Source organism: Arachis hypogaea, chromosome 19, assembly GCF_003086295.3.
Source record: "Arachis hypogaea cultivar Tifrunner chromosome 19, arahy.Tifrunner.gnm2.J5K5, whole genome shotgun sequence".
In the NCBI taxonomy this organism is placed as follows: Eukaryota; Viridiplantae; Streptophyta; class Magnoliopsida; order Fabales; family Fabaceae; genus Arachis; species Arachis hypogaea.
The window spans coordinates 158,553,941-158,574,440 of NC_092054.1; the positions used below are offsets into that span (position 1 = coordinate 158,553,941).

The following is a 20,500-nucleotide window of genomic DNA, read 5'->3' on the forward strand; positions in this document are numbered from 1 at the left end:
TGCAAACTCATGGGTCACAAGTGGTACCTTATTTTTAAATTTAAATACATAGAGATTAACTTACCTTTGTTTAAGTAGCTATATATCTGTATAAAATTTTATTACATTAATAATAAGACATAAAATTTAAAATGAGGGAAATAAATTAAAGAAAAGAAAATCATAAGAAGAATGTTTCAGCATCTAAGGACAGGGAACAGGACAAAGATCAGCGAACGTTAGCTTGCATTCTAAATTACTAAGCCTCCAAAATTGATAACAACATAATCGTCATTGGATTTTAGCTTTCAATTCCACCGAATCATTCATATAGTGGGACACCTATTTTTATTGGATTTATTTGCCAGTTTTAACCTTACTCCTACAGATGTCCAAGGGCCTCCAAGATATTGAAAGATCATTGGTTTGATGTTTGAGAATTGTGACATCACATGTACTGGTAAACTAAAGCATCATTTTAATATTTTAAGTTTTTAACCACCATTAATTAGGATTATTAGGTGTTAACCTTTGTTTCTCCTAAACTTAATATAGCCTGGTATTAGCGATGATTGATTATAAGGAAATGTTGTTACAATATTTTTATGGAAGTTTAAAGTTTTTGTTTGATCAAACGCTTACGTAATTAACCTTTTAAAGGTTTCAATATACATTGATACAAACTTGCTTCAATTTAACATATAATCAACATATTCACGTTAGAAGGAGATACCCTTCTATATAATGAAATTAAAATTACAAAATTACCTTATGAGATCTGCTTATTGATTTTTTTTTAAACATTTTTTTAGCATACTCAGAACATGAAGAAACTCCAATTCAACGCTGCTTGTTCTTGTTTAATGCCTTTCCCTCATCAAATAATCTTATCGTCCTTCCGTTGAAGCCAGTTGGTGAATTCATCAAGGGTTCTGATGTCAGCTCTGTAGTGCTTCTGAGTAAACTCAAGGAGCATGGACCATGTAAAATCAGGGTAGAGCCTTGAGCTCAAATTGTCCACTAACTCACATGGTGGCGTCACAACCTTGTCACTTCTTGGACACAAGAAGAAAGCAAGTGATTTTCTTGTTGTCTTGCTATTTACCACTGCCCTGTGCAAACAACTCTTGTATCTCCCATTTGAAAGAGCCTAATAATCAACATACAAACCCAAAACAATTATATATACTAGGAGGTTAAACCATTAATTATGTGGTTAAGTATGTATAGTGTTACATACCATGAAGGTATCACCAATATTGACGACAAAAGCATTGAAATTCGGGGTAACTGAGTGCCACTGATCGTCAACATAAACTTGGAGGCCACCAACTTGGTCCTGGTGGAGAATGGTTAAGGATGTTGGATCACAATGAGGTCCAGTTCCCAAGGCGAGGTCAGGTTTTTGACAAGGAGGGTAGTAATTGAGCCTCATTATTGAATTGTTCTCTTCAAAGAACTCTCTAAAATACGATTTGCCAACTCCAAGGCTCATCCCTAGAAGCTCCATTATCCCCAAAGAAAGATTGCTCATTGCCTCACAGTACTTCTCATACACATTCCTGCATGTATGTAAGTCATGTCAAGTCAAATTTACAATGCTCTAAGGACTAGTATGAGGATCTGAATTTTGAATTTTATCTAAGAGTTTATGATGGGTTGTTAAGCAGACGAGTGAACTGACTACTAGACAAATTAAGTTTGGTTTAAATTTAGAATGTGTTTAATTAGTAACTACATTTATTATTTAGTTATGCTTACCCGAATTGCTCAAACTCTTTGCCCAGTTTACTGCAAAGGTAGTCCTTGACAAGGTTGGGTGAGTGTTTTTTATCTGCCGAGTATTGAAAGGAAAGTGTCTCCTTCCATGGAAGCTTAGAAGAAAATCTACCGGTGAAGCTACTAGCATAACCACAGTGCTCCCCTGTTTTCCTCTGAGCTCTCTGTTTCTGGGACAGGGGAAGCTCAAAGAAATCATCCATCAAAGCGTGAGCATCGGTGATCAAGTTCCTGTCTATGCCGTGGTTGACGACAAGGAAGAAGCCGTGCTTCCGGCATGCTTCGCCAACAAGGCTTGAGGCTTCCATTGCGGCGAGGGGATCGCCGGAAAGGAACCCTCCGAGATCAATGAATGGGACCTGAAGCTCAGGGACATGGATGGAGGCTTTCTCGTGGTCAGGCCAAATGAATTGTGACGGTAGGTTGAGTTGGTGGCTGAAAACGGAGGCTTCAAACACCAATGAGGATTCTTTTGGTGGTTGAGGCATGGAGTGCATGCAGTCTATTGCCATTGCATTAACCATTGCATTCAAGAAGAAGACGAAGAAGAAAGAGTTGGAGAGATGCGATGAAAGAAAAGCCAAGGCCGTTTGTTGGGGAAATTGTAGAACAAATATTGGAATCTTATATAAGCACCCACACCTTCACTATTTTCATACAAATTTCATGGAGTACTCCCTCCCTAGTACTCTTTTTTTACAAAGCCATTTTTGCTGTTTTTTGAGGATGTTCTTGGGTATTATATCAGGTAGTTTAATCAAATATATTGAATCATTTATTGTATCTCAATTATTATCTTAATATTTTTATATAAATATATTTTTTTAATAATATGATTTTAATGTTAATTTTATTAAGATTAATATGTTTTACAATAAAATTAAACAGTCAAGTACTTAGTCACAAAAGAAAAACAGTCAAGTACTTATTAAATCAAGTTCAATTAAGTTCGTTTATTGTAAGCACGTTTTTTAAATTTTTGTCATTTTTTTATTTTTCATCTTCAAAATTATATCATAGAAATTTTTTATGCATAATACAAAAATTTTTTAAGAATTATATGCTCAAAATATTAGCACCCAACTAACAAAATATATACAATACAAAAAAAATGAAAAATCACGTATTTAGAACCTAGACACTCAATTAATAAAATACTCACAATATCGATTTTTTTTTTTTTGAAAAATCACATACCCAAATTATTAACTCACTCAACTAATAAAATACATTCACAACAAAAATTTATGTGTTATATGCAAAATTTTTTATGTTATATTAATAAATTTATATTATATGAAAATTTTGTGTTATACCATTAAATTTTTGTGCTCTTTAACAAAATTTTCTATGTTAAAGAAACAAAGAGAAGCAGAAACAATGATGCATAGATACATTTTTTTGTTTGGGCTTATCCTAATTTAATTAGATTTGGTTACAAAAATATTTGTATATCTAATATCATGGTATATAATTTTTATTGTTTGATTTAATTATCTATTGGTCATATAAGTACAAGTATTTATTAAATGATACAGCTATTATTAAGTACTTTTAGACTGTATTGAAACCCTTATGATGGACTTCATATGTAGAATGTGTTACTAGGGGTGTTTGCGGTGTGGTTTGGTTCGGTTTTAAGGGAAAAAGTCATCCAATTCGAACGTTTAATTTATGTGTGGTGCGGTTTGGATTGGATGAACATTTTTTGAAAATTCGATCTGATCCGATCCGATTCGATTACAAGCGATTTGGATCGGTTTGTATTTGCGGTTTTTTAAATAAAAAAAATTAAATACATATAACAAGTCTTAACATCAAATTTTAAATAATCAACAATGACATAACAAGTCTTAACATATCTTAAAAAGCCAACGATAACATAATAATAGAAATAAAATTATAGGTTAGTTAAAATAAATAAATAAATAATATTTCAAACATAAAATATTTATTAAATAATAATAATACACGAATAATAGAAAAATGTATAATAAATTGAACATGTTATAAATATAATTGTAAGTATAATAATAAAATAATAATATTATAGTACATTGTGCGGTTTGAATTGGATTGGATTGGTTATGAAAAGTAGATCCAAAATCCGATCCAATCTAGCGATTTGTAAAAAATAAAATCCAATCAAATCTGAATTAGTGTGGTTTTAATCGGTTTTGATTTGGATTGAATTGGATGAGTGGTTTAATTTGGATCTGATTGGATTTCAACACCCTATGTGTGATTATTAATTTTCATAGTGCTTGTTGCCACTTTCCCACCCTCAACTCATTGTATGCTTGAGAGAGGTCCTGAACCTTTTTAAGGGGAAGCAACTGTAGTAAGTTGATACATATTGCGAAAGGCAAAAGCACAAGTACTAACTACTAACACTGACTACTCCCACTATCATATGTCTCTACCAAAACTGAATCATGAATACAACACTTGTTAGTATACTAATGATAAATCTTATTGGAAATTTACGGAACAATTGGATTATTAGATTTGGATCAAATGGCAGATCTTGTGGAACTAATATTAGGAGTGTCCAATGCCTAATATATATGGGAGAGTAGGGTAAAGACCCTTAAAGGAACAAGGTTTTTTTCTGCTGGTGCCAGCTAAAGTTATCAGAACAACAAAATGACACACACATAGAGTTAGAGAATTTCATGTCATCATTCATCAAAGTCTCTTTCATTCTGCTTTGGTATTAAGTTTACTGCCATTTTCACTTATTACTTTCTCCTAATTCCTATTCTGATCTAAATAACTGTTTATTTAGAACAATGAGATAATACTCTTTTCGACATAAAAAGAAAAAAGAATCCCGTTATAATTAATAATTACTAAACTCAATTTTTTATCAAGTTACATCTTAACGCACACTCCTTCTCATGAGTTCTATATAATCACTTCCTAGTAGGGGTGTGCATGGCCCGGTCCGGCCTGAAGATCCGGACCGGTCCCGAACACTTTAGGGGCTAATTTGGTGTGATTTCATCGGGTCTAGGGTCGGGTATGGGTCTCAAAAATAGACCCGGTCATTATTTCGGGTCGGGTCCGGGCCATAGCTCGGGTCACCCGAAATTGACCCGGTGGTCCGGTCATCATACATAATTAATATTTTGTGTTATTAGTGATGGATGATGGCTATTATTATGTGAAATTTAAGTGTTGTAAATCTTAATATTTTGTGTTATTAGTCATTATATATAAGACTATAAGTTAATATTTTATGTTTAAAATGCATAAGACTTTAAACTAATGCATAATCTTATATTATTTGTATTGATTTAAATATTTGGTATTATTAGGCAATATTAGTATTGATTATGGTTATGCTTTAATTTTAGAGAAGAGTTGGTTCTTATTATATTTTTCTAAGTGAATTTTACCATGTCAAATAATGATTGGAGTCTTGGAAATTTTGATATTTTTACATACTAACTTACAAGAAGGTATCAAGGTAATATAATGTTAACGACCCGGTTTTCACCCGGTTTTTACCCGGTATAATCGTGGCCCGAAAGTGTATAGATTTCATCGGGTCTAGGGTCGGGTTCGGGTCTAACAAATAGGCCCGATATATATTTCGGGTTGGATCTGGATCATATCGAATCCGGTTTCACCCGGCCCATGCACACCCCTACTTCCTAGTCACAACCAAGAATCAAATCCTGTAAATTTTCTAAACAAGGTACACAGATGCTATTAGACCAAATCTTATAGTGCCACTAAATTCCATTTGAGAATATTATCATTGTATTCATTTTTTAGTTTTTTTTTTTATATTACTGAGAAAAGGACAAATAGGTCCCTGACCTTTTATCTCACGGATATTTTCGTCCCTGACCATTGAAAAATACTTTTAAGTCTCTCACCTTCACAAAACTTGGACAGATCGGTCCCTCGTCCAAATGCCTCCGTCAGGGACTGATATGTCCAAGTTTTGTGAAGATCAGGGATTTAAAAGTATTTTTCAACGGTCAGGGACGAAAATGTCCGCAGGGCAAAAGGTTAGAGATCTATTTGTCCTTTTCTCTATATTCTTTAATTCGGAGCAGACTAAAGCCTAATTCGTCGCGAATCAAAGCTTTATTTAAATATTTGTGGCTGACCAACGGATTACTACATGTACGAGATTGAATTCAAACTACCGACATTTACTTAAACGGACTAATGAACTAACCGCACAAACTCAAAAAGTTTCAAAACAACAAATGATCCACCCCAAATCATGCTTCTACATTTAATGGGAGAAAAAAAAAAAGGAGAAAAGCAAGAAGTGCTATTTGTTTGTGATGAAAATAGATGGAACCCACTTTATACTTGTAATAGTAAGGCCCAAAGCTCATGAGGTTCTTGTAGTTGGGCAGCTTTCTTATCTTATTGCCATGGCATTTACTCATTAAGCCATCCATTAAGCAACCCCCTCTTGGTATTCTTTCCTCCATAATTGCAAGGGACACAAGTGTGTCAGTTTCCATCACCATCTTACTTCCATTGCCACAGCAACTGCGATTTACGTTATCATCACTTTATTATATAAACAGTTGGTGCATGTTTTCCCAGTGGGAAAAGCAGTACCACACTATCTAGTATCATGGTCGACATTTATATGTTTAAACTCAGATTTAGATGAGCTTCATATCATATCAAACTATTTAGTTTGCATACAGATCAAAATTTATATTATATGCTCGCGAATAATAGAAAGAGTTTTGTAATGTCTCCTTCAATTAGAAATGACAACGAAAATTCGTAAATTTGGATATCTATAAAGATATTCGAAGATCACAATACAGATGCATATGGAGACAAAAAAAAAAAAAAAAATTTCGTTGAGATGAAGATAAAGATCCCCGGAGAATTTTAGAGTTGAAATGAGGACTATATCTTCCGTGGAATCGAATTATATGTGTATTAATTAAATTAATTTAATTGAGATAATCTCTCCTTATCTTTGTTGAATAATTAGGTATTTGCCAATGAGTAATAGCTCAACTGACATAGTCTCCCCATACTCAATTAAAAGGTTGTGGGTTCCAATCTCCTATCGTAAAAAAAAAAAAAGAATAATTAGGTATTTCAAATGGAACTATTGTGATAGCAATACTTTTATATATATATATATATATAAAGATGCTAATGTTTGAGGTTTAGAATGTATTTCAAATGAAAATTGTATAACATACACCTACTAGAAACATTATTCGGTGCTATACGTGAAAATTATAAATTTTCCATTAATATATCAATTGAAAAATAAGTCATCAATAAATACTTATATAGTTATATATAATAATAGTATTTTAGTAGTATATATGACATAAATTAGTTGGACAAAGTAATTTTTTTTATTTTAATCTGAGAGCATTTAATAATGTTTATTTGTAAAAGGTGCATCACATATATTTTGATTAAAATTTGATAATTTAAAATTTAGACTTAATTGATAATGTTATTATATTAGATAATTAAAAAATATTGAATTTATTTTATCTTAATTATATTAAATTTAAAATAGTTTTATTGAATAGAATAAGTTTTGTAAAAATATTTAAAGTACACATATATATATATATATGTACACGTTAAAATATAAAATATACATTAAAAATAAATTATATTATATAAATTTATATATAAATATATAATAATTAATTTTACAATTAATTTTTAATATACATATAATATTTTTGTAATTTGATATATTATTTTTTTAATAATTAAATAGTCGTTTCACTATGTAATAAATAGTGATACAATAATATTTTTAAAATAAAAAATTATATGTAATTATTTTTATGTAGAGTTAATAATTAAAAATTATTAAATAATAATTTAATTTAATATATTAAATTATTTAACAAATTTTAACTATCAACTTTATAAAAAAGTACGTGAATTTTTCGGTATTTTTAATTAGATAAAAGGTTAACAACAACTAGTGTTATAAAGTCAAAGTGACATCAGATGCAATTTTGTCTTCTTTTACTTTCTGTGTTGTGCGTAGAAGCTTAAGCATCATTATTCTATCTTAAACCTCATTTTGGTGCTCATACTGATTCCCTTTAATTTTCTTTTTCTGGTGAGTAATTCCAATCCATTTTCTTTTCTTTTCCAGTTACAAATTGGGTACATGGTACCCGACAAGATCTCGTGGTATATGTATGTTTCTCTATCTCAATTAAATGAAAATATACTATACCCTAATTTAATGCTACTAATTAAATTTACTCTTTTAACCCTATTAATTCACATTATTTACACATTGTTCAAAAATCTTGTTAGTTACTTGTATCCTTCCTATTATTCTTTGATCTTAGTTTCTTCACACAATTATTATGTATAGTCCATTAATCCATTTGACGGTGTTGACTTGTCGAGATTTTTTTATTGCGGCACTCTATTTATAGATCAATCATTGACTTCATAGTCTTAACAAATTTTAGGCTAGATATGTTTGTTCTACTTTTCAACTAACTCCAGTTTCTATAGTTCAGCATTATTGCTAGGAACAAATTAAAACTACCTATTCAAACATGAATTAATTAGTAGCAGTCACAAAGATATTTTGCATATAATACATAATTGGTTATGGAAGAACCTAACACAGAATACAAATATCTGACAAATGGATCGGAGGCCATCAAATTTGGTCAAATTTCTGATCAGCCTCCACTACTAGCATGAAGATTTTGAAATCTCTGTTTTAAATTTATCATCCTCAAAGTTATCTTAATTTAGAATAATAATGCATGATGGCTTAGCATCTAAAAGTAGTGGTTCTGGTGTGTCAACTAATGAAGAACAAGATAAGTTTAGAGCACAATCGAACTTTAATTTCTCGCCTGAAATAATTGAATATACAATTAGATTCTCATTATTATTTTGGCCATGTATGTAACTGTGTCTCTAAGTCAAGCGCCAATATCTGTGTTCAAGAAGAAATATTGTCTCATTCAAGATCAAACACTTAATCCGGATCTCAGCAAGAAACTTCAGTTTTGGTTGGAAAATTTTCAAAGTAGTGTTCATTTTGCTTCTCAGTAGTGTATCTAATACATCAGTGTATTGAAGTTATAAAAAATGTGAAAATTCAGGTGCAGTTGCAGTTATTTTAATTTGATATGCTTGATTAAATTGTTGTCTAACGTCTTTTAACTATCAATTTTATATAAAAACAATGAGTAAATGTCCAAAATGGTCCCTAAATTTCAAATCGCTATTCAATTTAGTCTTCGACTTTTTAAAATGACTAATTAAATCCCTGAAATTCGAAAAAGTGCATCTCCGTTAGTCTCTTGTAGAAGTGCCGTCTAAACGTTGATGATGTGACATTCCAGCTGTATGCTGATGTATACCAAACTTGAATTTGATTCAAATTAGTACCTAAAATTGCTTAATAATATCCAAATTAATCCATTTTCAATTATAAAACTCTAATCCCCAAATTATTATCTTCTTTTCTTCGATCTCTCTGTTGTCTTCTTCTCTTCTTTGTTTTCTCCGCTATCTTCCAGTTCATATTCATCCTGAACTACAACATCAGTACACTTACCTAAAAACTATTTTAATTACAAGTTAATGTGGTTGGATTAATTTTAAGTTCAACACAAATTTAAATTATATGTATCCTTGCAGGTTTGTCCATTAAGCTAAAATATATTTTTCACTTTTAAGAAGGTAACCATTGTCATCATCTTCAAGATCTTAACATCACTTTCTAAGTTTGTCATTTTTCAATTGAACTCATGCAAATTTTTTTGTGAAATGAGTGTTGCACAAACTAGTTCTTCACCTCCATCAACCCAACAGAAAAAATTACAATGGATTCCATACTGCAAAGTAAAAAACGCAGGTGAATCCAAACTCAAAGTGAAACTATCTTGAACATTTTCTTTAAAGCTATAACCTTACCTCATAGTTTGGACAACCATAAAATAGTCTATCAGGATTCTCTGTCATCGTTGAGTACTTTATCATCATCCGACGTCTGCAATTACAGAAAACGGCGTTCTTACCTCCCCTGTTGCACATTCTTTTACTGCCATAAGGTCTCTCTACAGAGTTAGTTGTTCCTACTTGAGCTACTTGGCCTTCTCTCCCCACCACCCATTATCACTCATGCGAACGAGAAAATAAGATGAACTGGAAGATAGTGGAGAGGTTTAAGAAGAGAAGAAGATAGCGGAGAGGTTGAAGAAGAGAAGAAGACAGCAGAGAGATTGAAGAAGAGAAGACAATAATTTGGGAATTAGGGTTTTATAATTAAAAATGGATTAATTTGGATATTATTAAGCAATTTCAGGTACCAATTTAAATCAAATTCAAGTTTGGTACACATCAGCATACAGCTGGAATGCCACATCATCAACGTTTAGACGGCACTTCTGCAAGGGACTAACGGAGATGCACTTTTTCGAATTTCAAAAATTTAATTGGTCATTTTAAAAAATTGATGACTAAATTGAATAGCGATTTGAAATTTAGGGACCATTTTGAGCATTTACTCTAAAAATAATTGCAAGTATTTACCTATCAGAAAATATGACATTCTACAATATGCTATAATAAGTTACTAATTAATTTTGCTTGTGCATATAGCTTTGGGTTGGCAAGCACATGCAAACAAATAAATAAAGTTGGGAGATAATATGAAATAATAATAATAATAATGGTCCAAAGTAACGTTGGTTGATTGGGCAGATTTGATGTTATGGAAAGCTGACGAGATCATGAGATGAAGGGATGAAGGGAGATAGAGAGAGAGAAGGAAGTACATCTTTTCATATGATCTTGTTAAGATAGCCACCTTGCCATGTCTGAACCACCACAAGAGACAAGCAATATGTGCGGGTCACTGTAACCTCTATAAGCCATGGGCCTTACCACCAAGAATCAATGAATCATGCCATGTTGCTGTCATTCATTATTGTCTCATATATATCCATCTATAAGCTCACACTTATCTTCCTCAACAATCACCTTTGCATTACTTTTACGGCAAACTTCAAACCCCGGGGTCATATAATTTTGCAGATAAGTGGAAAATTGTTTTGACAAAATGTTGATCGGGACTCTTGCATTTTGGAATCCTATAAAAATATAGAAAATAGTTGAGTTAAATAAGTTACGTTTTTTGTTCTTATAAAATAATTCTTTTTATTTGTTTGTTTTGGCCTTGTCAACTTTTCTTTTAGTTTTAATACAATTTAAAATGTTTCTATTTAGTTTGTTTTGTTAAATATTATTGTGACAGGCTGATGAGCGGATATTTTATACGTTTTTTGACATCATTTTTATATAGTTTTTAGTAGTTTTTATTAAGTTTTTATAGGTTTTAGTGTTAAATTCACATTTTTGGTTTCTACTATGAGTTTTTGTGTTTTTGGGCAATTTCAGGTATTTTCTGGTTAAAATTGAGGAGCTGTAGCAAAAGTCTGATTCAGAGACAGAGAAAGTACTGTAGATGCTGTCCGGATCTGACCTGCTTGCACTTGGAAGAGCTTTTCTAGAGCTACAGAAGTCCAAATGGAGCGCTCTCAACGGCTATGAAAAGCTGACTTCCAAAACTTTCCAACAATATATAATAGTTCATACTTTGCTTCGGATTAAAAGGCCCAAAACTGGCGTCCAACGCCAGCTACCTGCCCCTTTCCAAGCGTTCAGCGCCCAAAGAGCAGAGACCAATATCCAAACGCCCAGAGAGGACTCCCTAGCTGGCGTTCCATGCCCAAGAGACCTTATAGCACGTGAATCTCATCAAAACTCAGCCCAAATACTCACCAAGTGGGTCCCAAAAGTGGATTTTAGCACTAAATAGACTGTTTTACCCTTACTAGTCATCTGTTTAGTATTTAAAGTGTATTTTAGATAATCAGAGAGAGAACGCATACTTTACAGCCCTATATTCGTTTTACATTGTGTTTTTACATCAGTATGAGTTTCTAAACCTCCTAGGTTGAGGAGAGGAGCCCTGCTGAGTCCTATGAATTAATAAAAGTATTACTGTTTCTCTTCGATCTGTGTTTGATTAATTCTAAGATGTATATCCGATCTTCATCGTGGTGAATAGGATGATATGACAAATCAGCTCTGTTTATCACATTAAGACGAATGTTCCTGACAAACACCCGCGTCTACTTGGGCTCAGAGTACGTCTTTCATCGGACAATGATGAGCCAACAGCTATGTTTATACATCTCTCAAACGGCTAATCCACGACTTCGTTGAGGACTTCTCGAGACACCAGTTCAGCCGATTTCCGGAGAGATTAGAGTCTCTGTGGTAGAGGCTAGAACCCCAGGTACAGCATTCTCTAATCCGGAAGATCTGTGTCTGTGGCGTTTTGAGTAGGATCATTAAGAAGAATGAACTGTACGAGCTTCACCCTCAATCAGAATGGATCCGCACTAAACCTGTGGTTCAGATCTGGATGAGTATTGGCAACTGCTCAAACTAGTGTCAATCACATATAGCCTGCCATTGAAGAAATCACTCACAAGTAAAGAGAGCAGTAATACTGGAGTTAATTCAGAAAGACAAAGCAACTCCAATCATTTACCTTATTCCTATTATTGATTCCTTTTTATTTACAGAATACTACATGCCAACTTAGTTTAGCATACATTACTCTTACAACTTCAAATCAATAACCTTTTGATCTGCTTGACTAAGACCTGCAAGATAACCATAACTTGCTTCAAGCCAACAATCCTCGTGAGATCGACCCCGACTCGCTCAGGTATTACTTGGACGACCCAGTGCACTTGGTGGTACAGTTGTACGAAAGTGTGGGGATTCATGCTACCACAGCTAAATGTTGATGTGATAAGATTAACAACGTATTTAAGCCAAAATAATTTGATTATAAATAAAAGAGGTAATGACCAAATCAGTACTCGAAAGATTCAAACGCTGACATTTTAGTACCTGACTATTGTTATTGACAAAATAGTACCTGAATGTTTTAAAAATTTTCCAAGCGTGTCCTGGTGCTTGCCGGACCATAGCTCCGGCGAGTAAGATGCTTACGTGTTCACCGGTTTTTGCTGACAAGAGAAATTTATTTTGAGTTGGAATTTATAATTAAAAATATTATTCCAAACCCTAATCCCTCCCCCTCTCTCATCGTAGCCCCCTTTCCCTTTCCCTTTCCCTCTCCATCGCAGCCCCTTCCCTCTCCCTCCCTCTCATATCATCCCATCTCATCTCATCTCATTTCTGCAATAAAAAAAACAACAATCTAATATCTCAAAATTCCATCATTTCCAAACAACTACAAAGTAAAACTTTCGATTCTCTCTCTCAGATCAGAGAAGAACAGGACGAGAATCTGAAGAAGAAGAAGAAGAAGAAGAAGAAACTACAATTCCTGAACATCCCAGAAATCTGTTACCTTTTCTTCCTCTTCGCCTTCTCTCTCCTCTCCACCGCCGCCGCCATCTTTACCGTCACTTCCCTCTACACCAACAAAGCTGTCTCCTTTTCCTCCACCATCTTTGCAATCCCCAAAATCTTCAAGCGTTTGTTCATCACTTACTTCTGGGTCACGCTTTTGATGTTCATCTGTAACTGTCTTCGTGATTTTCTTGGTTTTGTTTATTATAGCAATTGATACAAAGAACTGGTTTATGTTGTGGGTGTGTTGGTTATTGTGAATTTGGTGGGATTGTTGGTGCAGAATATTTTTTAGGGTTACCATCACCAAGGAATTGATAAGAGTGTTTTACATGATCATCTTGGTAAGAATTTTGGGGGGTTTGTAGGTAAATTTTTTCTTTTTCTTCTTTTTTTTTTAATGTAATTGATGGAATATTGTAATACATTTAGAAAGAAATACAAATGGTATTGGTAGATTGTAATTTGAATTGTGATATTGTGTTCTGTTGTGTATGCTTCTATCTGTGCCTTTATATGATCTGCGATGGAAAGGAGAGGGAAGGGGGCAGCGATGGAGAGGGAAAGGGAAGGGAACTGCGATGGGAAGAGAAAGGGAAGGGAAGAGTGTGTTGGGGGCTGCGATGGGGATGGAGGGGGAGGGGAGGGGGCTACGTTGGGTAGGGGAGGGCTGTGATGGGGAGGGAAAGGGAAAGGAAGAGTGTGTTGGGGGCTGCGATGGGGATGGAGGAGGAGGGGAAGAGGCTACGTTGGGTAGGGGAGGGCTGCGATGGGATGGAAAGGGAAAGGAAGAGTGTGTTGGGGGGCTGCGATGGGGATGGAGGAGGAGGGGAGGGGGGCTACGTTGGGTAGGGGAGGGCTGCGATGGAGAGGGAGATGGAGGGGGAGTCTGCGTTGGGGAGGGAGAGCTTAAGGTTTGAGGGGTGGTTTGCCATGTCACCAAAATACGGTGGCCATGTCAGCATTGTGTTTGCCGGAGATTTGCTCCGGCGAGTTCGGAGACACGTTTGTCAAATTTTAAAATTTTTTAGAGACTATTTTGTCAATAACAAAAGTCAGGTACCAAAATGTCAGCGTTTGAATCTTTCGGGTACTGATTTGGTCATTACCTCTAAATAAAATATTGTGCTTCTTTTTTATAAAGACAAATATTGTATCCGACATTTAAATAAAATGAAAAATGAGTAAGTAAAAAAATCAACTAATTCTAAATCTTAAGAATATTAGTGGAGAAATAAATTTTCTCAATTTTTCTCATGTAATAAAAAGTGTGATATTTTACTACATATTTTTTAAGTGAGATAGAAAAAAATGTTAAAAAAAATATTAAATAATAAACGATCATGCTTGACAATATCACTTAACAGAAAAAAAAAAAAATTCTCTTTTGAAGATAGTATTCTGAGTTTATTTAGGTGTCATTATATTTGTTAGAAAAATTATTTTTCAATGAAAAAATATATTTTTTAATTATTTTTTAGTATATTTGACAAAATTTTGATAATAAAAATAAAAATAATAAAAAAATAAAAAACATTTTTTTAAATTATAATTTTTTAATTAATTAAAAAACTATTTTTAACATTATAAATAAATAAAAAATATTTTTATATTATACTTAAACATAATTAATAAATTAAAAAATATTTTTATATAAAATATCCAAACATAAAATTTTTTTTTTTTTTATAAAATCACTAAAAAATATATTTAAAAAAATTCGTAAAAATACCCAATGAAACCCTCTACTCTTCAGGATTATATAGGTGAAGACGTCAAATTTTGACTTGTTAAGGATATATCAAAAAATAAAATAAGAGAAAGTCTAGGAGGCAGCAACTTTTATGTTTTGTGGCCAGCACTTAACCATCAAAAGAAAAGTGAGTGATCTTCACTATTAGATGTAATCTCACACCATTAAAAACACTATTAATAGCCAATTGATAGTTACAAAATACAAAAATTGCTGATCCCTAATACTCCTCATAAAATAAAGGATATTAAATTTGGAAGACTAACTATTTACTGCATTAGAACGCATAGTTAATTTGCTATTATACTTGAGATGCAACTCTAGTTTCTCCATAATGTAATTGGACAAAATTTTAAAAGGGTCCATCTAGTGTACAGATGCATTTTGGTACAGATTTACATATTTTTATTTTTATTTGGTTTAAAAGCGTATCAGTAAAAGTGTTGCTTAAAGAGAAAGTGTTACCCTTAATCGTTAGCTTGGCTCTGATACCAATTTTTAACTCTTTTATGTTTATAATGTGTATAGATTTGAAGATGTTGAAAATTTCTATTATTACTAGTATTTATAATTCTGATTTCATTTTTATAGTTTTTTAATCTTGTTTTAGTTTATAATATTCTTTTTTGCATGGATTATTGTTTATAAAATCTTTTATCTGTTTGTCTTTTTCTTTAATATATTTTTTCAAATCTTCAAAAACTTCTTTTATTTCTACACTTTCCGTTGTTTCTAAATATCTTTTTAATTTTTCAACCTCATTCTCCATTTTTTCTTTTAACAGCTTTAATTCTTTTAAGTCATAATATGGTTTTCCAGGCATTTATAAATTTTTTAAGTTTAACTCCAACTTGTTTATATTTATTCTTATTTCTATCCTTTTTATTATAAGGTCATCAATTTCGATCTGAAGATTATTTAATTCCTTTTTATACTCCTTTATTTTACTTTTTAATTTTTTCGCTCTTTTTCTTTTTATTTTATTTTCTGGTCTTTCAATTTTTGTATGCTTCATTATTTATTTTAGAATTTCTGCAAATTCTATCATTGCTTCATCACTTTTTTCTAGAGATTCTATTAATTTTTCTAACTCTTCAACTTCTCTTTTTAACTTGTCATAGATTATTTTTAGAGCTTTAAATGCTCTTTGATTTATTTCAGAGAACTGCAAATAATTCAAACGATTTTCTCTTTCAAAGAGCTCTTGTTTCTTATCTTGATAAGTTACATATATTTTTTCTTTATTTATTGTCATAATTTAGTATTTAGGGTTTCATTTAATTTTTCGACCTTTTTTGTTAATTCTTTTATTTCAGAATCTTCTTCTTTAATCTTTAACTTAGATAAACTTAAGGGACTATTAATTTTAGATTCTCTTATTTGAAAATTTGATGAAACCAATTTTCCTGATGGTTCTTTTAGTAATAGAACTGAATTTTCAATAGCTTTATATTTTGGTATTTCTGTTTTTACAATTTTCTGAAATAATTCATCGACATAAATTCTTTCTCTGTTTTTAAATATTATACTATGATGGCTATTTGTTAAAGCATAATTTATGGCATATGTAATTGAAAATGGTTCATCATCTTGTTCCATTAGATTCTTTCTATGAAATTTATAAGCCAAACTTACAGATCTTCCAAGATTTTCAGTTGATAAAAGTATAGCATATCCAAGATGGGCATTAAATTTAACATTTACGTTTGCCAAATTTCCATGAACAATTCCAATTATTTGATCTATTGGGTCATCAGTAATTCTTTTGTCACAGATTGCTAAACTTATTGGTGAATTAATTCCTTTCATATATGTAGATTTAATTAAGACTTGTATAGTACTAATATGAATCTATCCAATTTTAGATCTTTTTTGTTGATCCTTAATTTTCTCAATCTGTTTACTCAATTCTTCATTATTTATCAAAGCTATTTCAAGTTCTCCATTGGCAGATTTTATTTTTATAGGAGCTTCAAGTTGAATTTTTCCATAGTATATTATATTTTTTCTGTTAAAAACTTCTTTTAAAAGATTTTGTTTATTAAAATTTTCATTTGATTTGAGATTTAATTCTGTTTTTAGAACAGCCTACTTTTCATTATCTAATAAAGCAGTTAATCTATAATAATCAGATTCTTCTGTTAATTCTAAACTTTCTAAATAATTCATAATTGAAAGACTAGAATAAAGATGTACCTTTCTGGAGAAAAACTTCCTTTATTCAGTATATTTTACATAAGGGGTTTTTATCTCCAGAGGGGAGATTGTAGATACTAACTCCAGAGGGGAGTTTAGAACTATTTTTCCCTAAGGGGATTCTTCCTCAGACTATAGAATCGCCTCGGCAGCTTCCTCCTTGCTCTCCTAGCATATGAGTACTCTTAGCCTCCTGCTTCCTATTGTCTGATGCTTCTACAATTGTCTAAGCAACCTATTTATAATGGTTGGGTCTGATGGACAATTCCCATCCTTACCCTTCTTATGACGTCATTGCTTACGTCATTGTTTATTATCTTGCACCAGCTACATTGTTGGTGCTCTATGACCTAAGCGCTTACGTCACTATGCAATAATGTTGAGAGATGCTTCAGATGTGCTGTCTTCCTCTTTCATTATGTGACCTTCAGATGCGTTGTCTTCTTCCTTTATCATGTGGGTTGATTCCGTTTTATTATTGCTTTCTTCAGATAACTCTGAGACGCATAGCTGGCACTTGTGGTCTTCTCTGTCTTTTATCAAATAGCAGAGATTCCTCTTTATCCCTTCAGGGAGCTTTTCTAAGAGTCCAGATAAGTTGTAGAATGCTGATTCAAATTCCACTAAGAGTCTCATCTCTCTTTCTTCAATTTCATTCCTTTTACTAGACACAAGCAAAGTATTTCTGCTTTTATAATTAATTCTTGTGTGAGATTCCCTTGTTATCTTTTGAGTTCTTTCGAAGACCCTTGCTAGTGTGCTGGCTAGCCTTCCTTCATGACTGTAGATTGTTAAATCTTGAACTTGATCAATTGGTTGAAAATTTCCTGGGAAGACGGACATGAATATTACTTGGTGTGCTGGAACCAAGCATTCTTCTTCTTCATTAAAAATAGGTTGACTGTTCGTAAATTTTAGGGATATATCCCTTGGATTTACGTTGTCAATCATATTTTTAAATCTCTTCACTGCATCAACGAATCCTACAGGAAACTCACTAATAATTTTTAGATCATTAAAAATTAAAATTGTATCAATTAATCCATACTGGAAAAACTGATAGGTGTCCGATGGGGATGCATCTGGAAATATAACTAGCTTTGTTAGCTGTTCTTTGGCAATAGGATAATATCCCAAAATTGCTCTTTTTTCTTCAGTCCAGTTCAGGACTATATTAAGGGTTTCTCTGAGATTTGATCTACAGATCCTTTTCTTTTCTTTGATTTCAGTCCTTGTAGGAATGTTTCTTATTATCCCTGTTCTCTGGGTTTGAATTGGAGCTTTATCTGCTCTTTTTAGGGTTTGCTCTGGATGAAGAGCTTCATATTCCCTGAAAGATTCCTTTACTTCTTCCAGTGTTAAAAACCCTCCTTTATGAATTATCCTTGATTGATGTGTAAATGGTGCTGCTTTTTCCCAGGCATCATATACTCCTTTCATGGGGCCATTATAAATTACATAATATTTTTTATCTTGGGTGGATTTTTTGATAATTTCAGCAATTGTTTTATTTTCTGGAATTTTTTCTTCACCTGATTTGTCCACCACGCTTAGCTGGCTGAGCTCTGATGGTTTTGGTTGTTGTGTTGATTTCATTGCTTCGATGGCCTTCTTGAGGGATTGGATCTGTGTCCTTATTTGCTGACAATGCTTGCATTTTTCGAGTTCTTGTTCGTATTTCTGAATTTCTTGATCTAATGCGTTGTAGACGAACTCCATTCTCTTGTTAATGTATCTGCAATAACATTTTTGTCACCCTTAATATATTCAATTTTTATTGGATATTGTAACAAAAATAATTGCCATCTTACTAATCGTCCATGATTATAATCAACTTTTAAATTATATCGTATGAAACCTGTTAGGTAGCTTGAATCTGTCCTTAATGTAAATTCTCTGGGTAGTAAATCAATTTTTCATTTCTTAAGAGATTTAATTGCTGCTAGAGTTTCCTTTTCATGAGTGGTATATCTCTGTTCTGTTGGAGTAAAAGTCCCTGAAATATACCTGCAAAGTAGTTCCTTTGGAGAATTTTTAGAATCTAGTGATTCTTTTCCTTGCTCCAAATTTTTTATAGCTTTCTTAGCTTTTAGACATCCTGACCAGGTTATGTCTGAAGCATCTGTTTCTACTATTAAGTAGTCATTTTCTTCTGGAATATAAAGTTCTGGAAGTTTTTCACATAATTCTTTAATCTTTTGAATTTGCATACTATCTTTTTCATCCCATTTTCATTCTTTTTTAGTACTTATTTTTGGAAATAAGCTTTTAGTGTATTCTGTTATATTCTTTAAGAATCCTTGATCAGAAATATAATTTATACACCCTAAAAATCTTTGTAATTGTTTTCTATCTTCTATTTTATTAGGAAATAAATTTACCTTTTCTAGGACATTTGGCTGAAGTTTTAGCTTTCCTTGAGTGGATAGAATTAATCCAAGAAACTCTATTTCTTGTTTTGCTATTCTTGCTTTCTTTTTGCTAAGAACTAATCCTTTTTCTTTACATCTTTCTAAAATTATTAATAATTTTTGATGATGATCTTCTCTATCCTGTTTTGTAAAAATTAGTATATCATCAATGTACACTAAAACAAATTCATTTAACTCTTTTAGATTTTCTTCCATAAATCTTTGATAAATACCTGGAGCTTGTTTTAATCTGAATGGCAATACATTCCATTCATAGAGCAACACACTTGTTGATTCTTTTGTTGGACAAGTAAAAGCAGTTAATTTCTTTGTTTCTTCGTCTAAACGAAGTTGCCAATATCCTGATTTTGCATCAAGAGATGAAAACCAAGTTGCTCCTTTGATTTTTTCTAAAATAGAATCTTTTCTTGGAAGTTTATGAGCATCACCAATAGTTGCTTCATTCATCTTCTTATAGTTAATAACCATTCTTCGTTTTCCCCTTTTAATTTCATTATTGTTTTCGACATAAAAGGCTGGAGTCGTATGAGGACTTTTACTTAATCTTATAATTCCTTTTTCCAAAAGATCTCATTCTAATGAAAACTCTTCTCTATCTCTTGCGGAATAAGGGATTTTATTTGGAACATTTATCTCTTTTGTCGGATCTTTTAATTTAATGCTTACTAATTCGTTATTTGTATTTTTAATATCTAAAGGATTTTCAGCACAAATTTCATCCAAAAGTTCTTCTATCTTTATTTCAAGATTATTTTTTGGGATATTTATTTGAAAGTATAAATTTAAATAACATGTCTCTAATATAGAAAATATTTTAAATTTTAAGATCTTATCTATAGTAGTAGTTGGTATTTTTATACGTTTTGATTTTTGATTTATTGAAGAATCGTGTGGAGCTTTTAAAACTATATATGTTAGTTCTTGAATGAATGGATGATATAGCTTTAAA

General features: G+C 32.1%; 1 protein-coding gene across 1 annotated transcript; it reads right to left on the bottom strand.

Moving 5' to 3' along the window:
• Positions 1–617: 617 nt before the first annotated feature.
• LOC112779497 (gibberellin 20 oxidase 1) lies at positions 618–2,545 on the bottom strand. The gene is made up of 3 exons (XM_025823797.3): positions 1,741–2,545; positions 1,220–1,541; positions 618–1,129 (listed from the first exon to the last, which is right to left on the bottom strand). The coding sequence occupies exons 1-3, from the start codon at positions 2,280–2,282 to the stop codon at positions 857–859; spliced, it is 1,137 nt and encodes a 378-aa protein (XP_025679582.1). The 5' UTR covers positions 2,283–2,545; the 3' UTR covers positions 618–856.
• Positions 2,546–20,500: the final 17,955 nt, after the last annotated feature.

What these genes read in the sequence shown, in the direction of transcription:
- LOC112779497 (XM_025823797.3), bottom strand. Translation starts at nt 2,282, where the DNA reads ATGGTTAATGCAATGGCAATAGACTGCATGCACTCCATGCCTCAACCA. An exon ending in AAAGAGTTTGAGCAATTCGG is followed by an intron (nt 1,542 to 1,740) that starts GTAAGCATAACT and finishes ACATACATGCAG; the next exon opens with GAATGTGTATGAGAAGTACT. An exon ending in ATATTGGTGATACCTTCATG is followed by an intron (nt 1,130 to 1,219) that starts GTATGTAACACT and finishes GTTGATTATTAG; the next exon opens with GCTCTTTCAAATGGGAGATA.